Below are 10,862 nucleotides of genomic sequence, written 5' to 3'. Positions count from 1 at the left end.
CAGAATTTGTTTGAGGTCTACAAACGCGTGCCTATTCTATACAAAAAAAGGGCGAGGGACAATATGTGGAGACCGTACAAAGTCAGCACATTCATCCTCTCAGACAAGTCTTGCACCAGATTTTGACCTCGAAGAGATGAAATACTTGGTTGACGCTAGGGTAGTTTTGAGCTATCAACAGTGGAGTCGAAGGCGAACCTTTTACCATCTGCGCTGCACTAAGTGTAGCATAGGATGACTGTTTTACTTTACTGTCATTTCATCCGTTTCCACATTTTTAAGCCTCATTGCTGATGTTCTTATATGTATTTCGATCTATAAGAGAAGGCCACCATAATCTGGCTTAGGGTGTCCTCAACATTGAGACGTCCAGAAGAATTTTAGAAAAAAAAATGGCATCGGCATTGCCACTTTTTTGAAGTTACCTGCACTTTTCCAACCTGTCCAACACACAGCCTAATGTCGCCTGTCCACCTGAACGGAAAGGAAGCAAATTTCCTTTTGCGAAGGGTTGGCTTACCGACTTACTACTCGTGGAGCTACTTGAAGTTCAGAGGAAGTTGTCTGGTATTCTACAATCGTCAGTAATAGAACAGTTTCTGGCTTAAGTGAAGTCAATATTTGCTATATTTTTATTTTTATTTTATTATTTTTATTTTTATTTTCTTGGAGTTTTCCGAATTCGCTCTGCGGAAGAACCAAGCCCCAAGCATATATGGAAGACATGGATAACTTAACTATTTCTTGAAGAAGTGGACAGGTGCTTTTTCTCTGCTATTTTATGGCTGCGGAGGTGGTGTTCATCTAATACCGGAGCCAACTTCCGTTGCACAAGCACATCTTCATTTGTTCCCCTATATATCATCTCTGTTAGAAGGAATTTCAACTATTCTTGGGTTTTGGAATAGCAACCTCGGCTGCGTATATGTTTCACTACTTTTTGGGTTCATTTTTGGTGGAAGCGCTCTATCCGCCGCTCACTGTAACCTCTAATTGTTTGAGAGTCGCGAAGAAATTTTTTCTGAAATTCTAAAATACATTATTTGCTGCTCGCGTTAATTGTTTAGTGTTTATCCGTTTGTAGGTAGCAGTTTTTCCAGTACTGTGTCTTCGAAAGGAATTTTTCACGTCGTTTTTTTTAACCTTGTCTATTTTGATTGCTCTCTGAATTTCTCACTTATTCATCGCAATTTATATTTTTGTGCTGATTATTCTTGCATTCACCTTTAATTAAAACGAAGAACGCTGAATTTATTATTACTTTTTTTCGAGAGTATCTCCTTGTCTGTTTATTCCACTTCCTCCTTCTAACAGCAGAACAGCAGAATAATTTAACAACTTCATTTCTGAGAATTATGTGCTCAGCAAAACTTTTATGGAATTTTTTTCTTCAAAATAACGAAAGCGCATCCCTCACGTAAGATTTGTGCCGGATTTGCAGAAAACCGCTCTGCTGCACTTTTGAGATGTGCTGCATTGTGATTACGAAGAACAAAAAAATGCTTCTCTTATTTCACATCGATGCATGAATTTTCATGACATGCGCATGCCGTGAAATCGTATCCTCCTTCGCTCATTCTTCCGACTTTTCACTTCGCACGGAAGCGCAGCTCGTCCGAGTTACAGTAACACTTTTTAGTAATTGTTCTCTGTCATCCGTGATTCCGTCATTTGAGTATAAATTCATTTGAGTATCACCGGACAAAGCCCCTTCGTTTCTGGATAAAATCAACATAGATGTTTTGAAGTAGATTAGTATATTGAAGATTCAAGATCATCTCCCCCATCAAACTCACTCACACGATCGTTTTCCAACCAGTTCTCCCAGCAATTATGCATTAATTTCTGTGAAGATGCGATTAGAGCGCAAAATATGTAAGGTTGTTCTAAGAACTTATTTGTTAATTCTAGTATTATCTAACTACGTCCTCAGAATCTAACGAGATGAGATTTCGCTATATGATGAATTTACGGACCTAATTTGGTATTGAGGAGGTGGAGGGCTTCTCATAAACAAGCTCCGATTTCTAAGAAACTAAAAGTTTTTTTTTGCACTTTCAAGCGGATGATTTGTGCTTATTTAGAAACCATACGGTGAATAATTATAATTAATGTAACTACAATTTACATGCTTCGTTTCGTTCCTTTCTTTCACTTTGGTCAACATGTTCTCATCATCTGAACATTTACGAAATTGAACAATATGTGGGAGTAATGTACTCATTAAGCTGACCTAGAATTGACTTAAACGGAGCGTAAATGTTATGGCTAACGCGTTCTACGCATCTACGCATCATCTGACGCATCTACGACGATGTGAGAAGTTTTTGTCCCTAGACGATTTGAGTCCATCCTGTTCGATCTTCCGCCAGAATTTTCACGACATCTGTTCACTCGTCGCTGTCCCATATTTTGCGAAACAGTAGGTCTCACCTGAACTACTCGTCAATGTCAAGTTCACCTGGACAAGGGGATCTGATGATCTCCCTGTAATGTGATCGAAAAAGTGAACAGTTCTCTGCGACTATTTTAGAGGGCGGGGGAAAGATGTTGGTGTTTTCCTTGCGTCATCCGCTGGTACATACCATATCCACCTCTGCGTAAAGTTCTTCGTTATGGGACATCATTGTCCAAAAGTAGCCGAACTGCCGCCTAAACACCTTCTTTCCCAAATGTACACTCGAGCTTCTCCATCGCCGGCGCTGTGCAAGTCTCCAATCCGCACACCCGGATAGGTAGACTTCGTTGGCGAAAGGATGATCACTTCGCTAAGGAGGTGAATTCAGGACAGGCCTCAGAGCGTCTTTTGCCGAATATCTCTCTCTCTGCTGTTGTTTCTCAGCATGTCGCTCAAATAACAAATCTAACAGCTACAAGTTCAGATGGTTGCCTGTTCACCCTGATTCCTGCTGACGGTCCCGGGGAGATTCACATCTGCTTACATTGATCAGAGTGAAGTCATAAACCGTGGGCTGCAGCCAATTTATAGAAATATCCATTGACAAGAATAAATGAACTTGGTTTGTAGGTTTTGTTCAATGTTTTCTTTGAATAGGTTTTCTTTTGAACGTTCTCTGTGAGGACACAAAAAACTGCATCAGATCTCGAGGCACAAATCTTCACATTTTCCTCGTCATTATGCCACATTGAACTTCTTCTTCATTCATCACAGTGTTGATTACGTCACTTAGGTCATCCCATCCTTGAGATTTCATGGAAGATGTGTGGTGTCTGTGACGCTTTGTTATGGTTTATTTGCTAAAAAAAAATCTTTTCTTCCACATTTTCTACACTGCTTATGTTTACCCATTAGAGAAGTACCCGTTGAACACTTTGGACTCTCAATTATTGTTCAACAGAGGAAATTTCTCCTGCATTTTTTAGTTAGTTTTTATATGAGTTAAATGCTACATTTTTGATACTTCTTCCTCATTTGGACCCTGTTTCTCTTTTTTTTTTTCTACGAGTTTTCTTTGTCCACCAATGGTTTTGTAATGAATGCGTAGTGGTGATCTATGGAATAATTCTGATCCTACTGTTTTCCGAGTATCCTCTGCAAAGAGAAATTGGAGAAGAACAACTCATTAGGTTGGTCTATGATGATCTGTTGAATATTATTCGGCTTAACTATATTCTAACGCTTTTTTTTGGCATTTATGAGTGCTACGAATACAACTAGTAATTTGCAAGAATTAGATTCGCAACGGGCAGCAATGAAGGACAAATGACCTTTTTTGCATTCCTCGCGAAGGCAATTCGCTCTTGCAACATATTTTGCAAATAAATCACCACAGTCTCCATTGTGTTTCTCGGGTATTTCTGATTTTGCTTGAATTGAATCATCTGACGTCTCTGTGGAATATACTCAAAAGATTCAGTAAAGGCGCACAAACCGATAAAATTGTTGAACCATGATGGCCACATTCAAAAGGATTGCATAGCTATCTTAAGGGCACCTTCAGAACATAATCGTAGACTTTGAAGACATCCTCAGGTTTGTTGGGTAGGTAGCCAGGCAGCAAATATTCTATTTGCATGACAAGTGAGCTTTAGATGGAGATTTCAGTTTTTGTCTCAGAAACACACCCATGCATTCTCTCCTTTTTCACATTCGGAACCAATTTGATGAAGAATCGAACAGGCTTAGCTGCCTTCACACCGTGAATCTTTCACCAAGGCGTATTTGTGGTCCCGAATGATATTTTTTCCACTTCTCAATTTTTACAGTAATCCTCTGCTTACTACAACCATGAAATTACCGAATAAAAGACGTTTTCATAAAATTGGTGAAATTTTAACAGAATCTATGCTAACAGAAAACAACTCATGACGCACACTTTATTTAGTGTTGTTTTTTTTTTATTTCTACTCGTTTCGCTCTGAATGCCGACTTTTTTTTCTAAATAAACAGAACTATAGGAAAGCTTCATTATTATAATTATTTGGATACTTGCTATTGAGTGATCTCTATGTGGGACCAAGGAGCGGGGTCCAAGATAGGGTATAGAAGGGAAGTCAACTTATTTTAAAAAAAATATCAGTTACTCTTTTTTGAATTGTTGTAAATTCTTATATCCTGGGTGTTTTCTTCTTTGAATAGGTGTTCGTTCTCTTCTGTGAACAGAATACACATTTGCCAGGGAAGAAAAAACCGTTTAAACTTTTCGAATAGTTGAGACAGAACGAATTAGTTTCATTTTCGGTTGGATTGAATGTCCTCACGGCGTTACTCGGGAAAGCTCGTTGTTTTTTTTTTTACTTTGCTATGCATAGTCCTGCAGTAACATTGAGGAAAATTTCCCGAAAGTGCAAAGGTTTTGAAAGGAGATAATTTTTGACAATTTCCTTTCGAATTGTTGTTAGTATTCTCGTGACATTTTTAATTTTTTCTGATGTCACACAGTGTTAAAGGTGATATGAGCCACACACGCTGAGATCTATGTTAGTCTCATTCGGACGTTTCTCCTGCTTCCCTTACACTTTTTTCCAGTATTTTTTTTATTCGAAGAATCTTTTAATTTGTTTTTCATTCAAGGAATCTTCTAATTTGTTTCATGGATAAAAATTTTTCTTCAATTGAATCTCTTCCTCTTCGTCTCTAAACTCTTGTGCGCGTGTGAGATTTTTCACGGGCTTCTTCTTTAGTCCTATAGATGCCATCGTGCAGGGATTCACATTTGTTCCTCGATCAAATATCCACAAACAAAATGGCTTCTCTGGTTTCAAGGTTATCGACTTCCCCTGCGCCTTTATTTATCTTTGTTGTTACGATACTTCACTACACACCATTCCGTGTGATATTTTTCTAATTCAATTCTTGAATGTCGTTGCAATTTTCGAGGTCTCGTCGCACTCGTTTTACCAAAGTGTATCGATTCTATTTCGATTTATTGATTGATTGAAGGTAAGATGCCGAACATAGATGAGACTCTGCTAGTTGGTGAAGCAGTATGTTTGCGAGAGGAACGCAACTATTCCATACCCAATGCGTTTGGCGGATGGTTCTTCTGCGATAACACAGAAGAAGACAGCATGTAAGGATAATTGATTGGTTCAAAAAAGGTGTAAATTTACTGATAGGATATGATGACGTCGTTTTAGTGAAGTACAAGTGCTAGCCGGTGTAATGTTCGTCTCCCTGATGGCGACAGCGGTCGTCGGTAACGCTGTGGTCATGTGGATTATTTTTAAGCATAAGGTTAGTTGGTTCAGGTTAAATTCACGGATCTCTGCGGATATATCATTTTCTATACTTGCCAACGCGATTTGAAAATATTTTTATTAGTCATCCAGTTTACCAAATCACAACTTTTTACACATCAACTATGAATGAAGCGTCAATTCTTGGATGTAAGGGCAATCAATCACAATTCATTGCGTAGGAATTAGTTTTACGTTAAGCATATATGTAGGTAGGGGTTGTTTGAAATTGTAACTGATATACTGACAATTCTTCAGGAGCTGAGTCTTAGGGTTGCTCTTTAATTATCACAAAATCTACATTTTAATAATCAATAAATCTGCACTTATATCAATATATCTACATTTAATCAGTCGAAATCGTAGGAGCAGTGCAGTCTTACGGAAATTGTCCAAGTGATGAAAACATTCGGTATTAATGAACTGAAATTATGCATTTAATGTTGAAGACAGTAATACGGTAGTGTACTTAATAATCACAATAGGGACAAGCAGACAAATCACCTAAGCCACTAGTTGTGGCGGATGCGTTGCAGTCGTACAAGTCAACATAAGTACGGGTTTCACAGTGTATCTAATAAAATAAGATGTGCAGTGGTTTTTCTGTTACAAATGAGTAAACGTTTAAACACAAAAGTGAACACATCTAATCAACGATCTGTAGATGGGTAAATCTTGTAGCATTTAAATTCACAACAAATTTTCTCTTAACAAAAGAATTATTTTCTTGTTTTCCTCCTATCTGATGTCATATACTTTTGGCTCAATATTCTCTCGTGTCCACCAGGGGTTCCGGGAAGTAGATTTAATCAACTTAGAAAAGAACTCGTGTTGAAGAAGCAAATATCAGTAGAATTCAAGAAAGTATTTTTGAGAACTTCTGTGCAGTTTTTTTTTTTACATATCGTAAAATTCTAAAGAGTTAACAATTCAATTAATAAGGTGTGTAAATATCTTTTTATTCGAAACAACTACCTGCAATAGTAATTTCAATTCTATGTTCCTATCAATTGCTTCTTGAAATTTTCATAAGAATTATAATTTCTCATTTTTTCTTTCAACAGCTTGCTTTGACATAGCACATTTCTTTTAAAAGAAACCGCAAGTTGATTATCTGTTAATTCTTGTGCTGCTTAGCGGTTTTTTATCCACTCTGTCCCTTAAATTCAGGTGATGCACCACGGCTTCAATTACTTTCTTTTCAACATGGCATTCGCTGATCTGCTGATAGCTGTTTTTAACGTCGGTACTACATGGACATTCAATCTCTACCATGATTGGTGGTAAGTGATTTATAATTAGTTATGTTAACTACCGTAATGAGAAGTGAGGACATTCATCTTTGAGAGGAAAAAAATCACACACTGGCCACTTTGAATGTACCCAGGATTAATTTATCACAAATTTCACTAAATCACTGAGGAGTTATAATCGTTTTTAATAATTTCCGATTGATTAGCGATCAACCTTCTTCTTTAGTACACCGAAGTGTTGGTACTTAACTCTCTGTATGATATGTATGGTCACAATGTATTATTAATACACTAATATACGTTTGGAAAATCTTATTTCGATTCGTACCGATATCGATTAATACACATGTTTTAGGTACGGTGATATATGCATTCTAACGTCATTCTTTGGTATCGCTCCAACCACAGTCTCAGTTTTCTCGATGATGGCGCTCAGTTGGGACAGGTACAGTAACACGTAGTATCACGGTCGACGAGCGGGCTACTGTAAACGTTTGGTTGAGAATAGAAAACAGAAATTGTCCTCAGGGAAAGCGTGTTTGACGCTAACTTTGGTGTGGTCGCAGTGACCCCGTTGATCTGTCCTATTCGGACCATAATACGATAGTTCAGATGCCAAGCGGTTGTGTGGCCATTACGAAAACGTCCGTTGTCACGACGTCGCTCGCTGATCGCTATTGTAATCATTTGGACAATTTCAACAGCAACGGCTTTGCCATTTGCATTCGCAGCGACGGTGGGTGTAGACTTTTTTCGAATCAACCGAACCAGTTGTTTTAATTTTTACTACATTCTTACAAAATGTATGAGTCAAGCGAACTAAATTTCCCAGAGACAACGTCGGAACTAATCGCGTATAATTGAAAAAATCGACTGGTGCATAATTTGATATGTTGGATTTCATGTTACTGCTTACTAGGAATGTGTTAATCACGATTCTACATGATATTATATAATAGAATATACGTGGTATACATATATACAAGACAGTATTGATTGAATTGATTGATTAATTGGTTGAAGGATGCAGTGCATAGAGATCTAAACTGAGAGGAAAATTTCTCAAAAATTCATGAAAAAATATCGGCTACGTACTTATTGTGCGTCTTGTGAGGGGACAACAGAGTTCCAAATAAAAATTGAAGCAAAAAAACAACCGTATGTGGAATTTTTGTAAGAATATGTTGTGCATTTTTCGCAGGAATAGAAAAAAGTCACGCAAATCAGTTGAAGGGGAATCAAAAATATTGGGGCTCAGCTGCCCGAATTATCCTTGACTCTCTGCACATACAGTACTTTTTATGCATAATCCCCGACCTATATATCACTCGCTTTTTTTTCTAGGTGAACGAAATATATCTCTACAATGTGGTATCCAAAAAAGCATCAATCCGCCATGCATGCTCAGCGCCGGCCCATCAAATGTAAGCGATCAAGTTATACTTAAAGTCATCACCCCACGAATCTGAAGAGATGCGAGTTTCAGGTGGGTTATGCCTATACGGGGTCATAGATTATGAGAAGAACGGTGATTCCATACATTCCTTCCTAATTGCCGTAAAAAACGGTCTGGAAGATGCGGCTTCGAGCGTTCCGGGGCGCTGTTTTCTACGACGAGTTCGATTGGAGCGCGCCAGCTTTGTGCACGCGCCGCATCTTTTGGGCTGCTTTTCACGGCAATTAGGAAGAAATGGACGAAATCACCCTCCTCCACATAATCTACGACCCCGTAAAGGCATACCCCACCTGAAACCCTCATCACCCCAGATTCGTGGGGTGATGCCTTTAAAGATTCCAGATATAGGACAAGTTCCACGTAGTTAGATGCTTGGTGAGAAAATAATTTCAGATTTGATCATCTTCTTTTTCTCATCCAGTACGCATTGCCGTTATTTGTGCTCTCGTTCACTTTTGCTAGGATCGCATGGGCGTTCAGGTACGGTTCCTTCGCTATTGATCGCTATTTATTTTTAAGGAAAACAATCAAACAATTACTCAAAACTCAAGACAGATTTTACAGATTTGTCGATTTTTTTTTGTTGCAGATCAACAGATGTCGCATCGGACAGCAATTCAAAAGGGACGAACCACACAAGAGCGAAGAGCAAGGCAATTGATCTTGTCGTATTTCCTATGGGATCGCAAAAATCAATAATTGATTTATAGGCAGTCAAAATGCTAGCGCTGATGGTGGTCACTTTCATGTTCTGCTGGTTACCGTACCATCTCTATCATACATTCGAGTTAAATGTGAGTTTAGAAGGGATTGAGGTGGCTTGTTGTTGCGTTAGATTGAAGCCTAACACTCTTTGTTTTACCATCGACGATTTCTCAGACTTTAATGGCATTTGAAAATCCAAATATTGGCAAATATATTTATCTTGGTATTTATTGGGTGGCAATGAGCAGCAGTGCCTACAATCCAATCATCTACTGTTTTGCAAACGAGAGGTGAGCCAAGGTTTACCGCGCACTTGTGACGGATAATAAGTTCAATCTTAAGCAGATTATTTTTTTGAAGGAGAAAAAATTGTGACTGTCCCGTTTCAGATTCCGCATTGGTTTTCGATACGTGTTTCGTTGGTTGCCCGTGATCAGTTGTAGTCGAGAAGACTACGAATACTCGCAATTATTCCCAGAAAAACTACGCAGTATGGCTATTAGCATGCAACTTGGAAAGTCGGCACGCGTGAAGGAACAAAAAAGCTTCCAAAACTCCTGTAATACTTCCGGTAAGTGAAACGTACGGCAGTTTAAATTTAGTGCTGAGAAGATTTTTTTTTTCTAATCCTTAATAAACGATCCGCATCCACCCTTCACGTTAATCAGTGTGCAAACTTTGCTCACTGTACGGTAGAGCACACCACTTGTACCAGAATGTACGAAATTTCTACTTTTGTACGCTTGTGTACGCGAACACTGTCCTGTATTATCCTCTGAAGCAGCTCATGGGACGAGGCGTTGTTTTCAAATCAGTTGTGTACACAAATTATATCCCCATGCGGAAATGTCGAGAAATATTGTAGCGTCCATTCAGTGTATACTACACAGCTTGCGACATTTTTGCGTACACACTACAGCCTAGTACAAAAATCATACATTAAAGATAGAAAATAAAAAGACTTTCGATTTTTTTGCCATTCTTTCAAAAAAAGCAGGACGCTTGCGATAAATTATCCTGGTAATCCGTTTTAGTGTACACGTTTCGTGCTATAACGCATAAGAAAACAAATTTTCCGTGCAGCGCAATCTAGTGTACGAGTCTTCTATTACGTAACTGTTTGTATACAAATATCAAGGAGTACCGTACAAGATTTATGTACGAGTTTGTCGCATCCAAAAGAAAAAGAACTATGTCTTCAATTTCCTACCTTTAAAAACTTAGGAAACGTGGCGTCATCTTGTTAATCTTCTCTCTACTGCACGAAAATCCTGGAGTACTCGTCTTTTCCTTTATTTATAGGTTAAGTATGCAAATTTTCAACTTTCCCTGCATCCTCCAGTATCATGCGAGAATATTGTGCGCTCACCTGCGTTCTACGTAGTGTCACACAATAATTTTCAGCTCTCACCCGACCGTGCAGCGTCGTCTCGGATCCCCGACGAATCCGCAGCACATGTTCCAGTCGTACGCAGCTCACTGGCGAGAACGATATTTAAATCATCAGCTTTTTTTGTCAAGTTCATCTGATTTTTAGTTACTGCATCCCAGACTACACTATGAACTACTGCTATGTATGATTCATACACTTACTTGCTTTTTCTTTTATTGATTAATATTGATTTTTCTGAATTGTTACAGCTTTCATACGGGTACGTTATGTGTTATTTATTTATGTTATACGTAAATTTCAGCTACTAATTTCCAATAAAAGTTTTTCTGAGTTAGTTGTCTAGTTTTCCGTCTAT

The 10,862-nt window shown here is 38.4% G+C and overlaps 1 protein-coding gene across 1 annotated transcript; it reads left to right on the top strand.

The window, feature by feature from the left end:
• Positions 1-5,409: 5,409 nt before the first annotated feature.
• On the top strand, positions 5,410-10,613 carry RB195_012457 (uncharacterized protein; the record flags this gene model as incomplete). The annotated part of the gene is made up of 12 exons (XM_013443075.2): positions 5,410-5,534; positions 5,602-5,698; positions 6,871-6,983; positions 7,309-7,398; positions 7,566-7,689; positions 8,298-8,377; positions 8,803-8,889; positions 8,999-9,062; positions 9,120-9,203; positions 9,289-9,404; positions 9,504-9,685; positions 10,519-10,613. 12 exons carry the CDS (start codon positions 5,410-5,412, stop codon positions 10,611-10,613), a joined length of 1,257 nt encoding a protein of 418 aa, XP_013298529.2.
• Between the last annotated feature and the right edge of the window lie 249 nt (positions 10,614-10,862).

This window comes from Necator americanus, chromosome III (assembly GCF_031761385.1).
Source record: "Necator americanus strain Aroian chromosome III, whole genome shotgun sequence".
Lineage (NCBI taxonomy): Eukaryota > Metazoa > Nematoda > Chromadorea > Rhabditida > Ancylostomatidae > Necator > Necator americanus.
The sequence above is the reverse complement of the archived record's forward strand: the minus strand, read 5'-3'. Positions and strand labels throughout refer to the sequence as shown.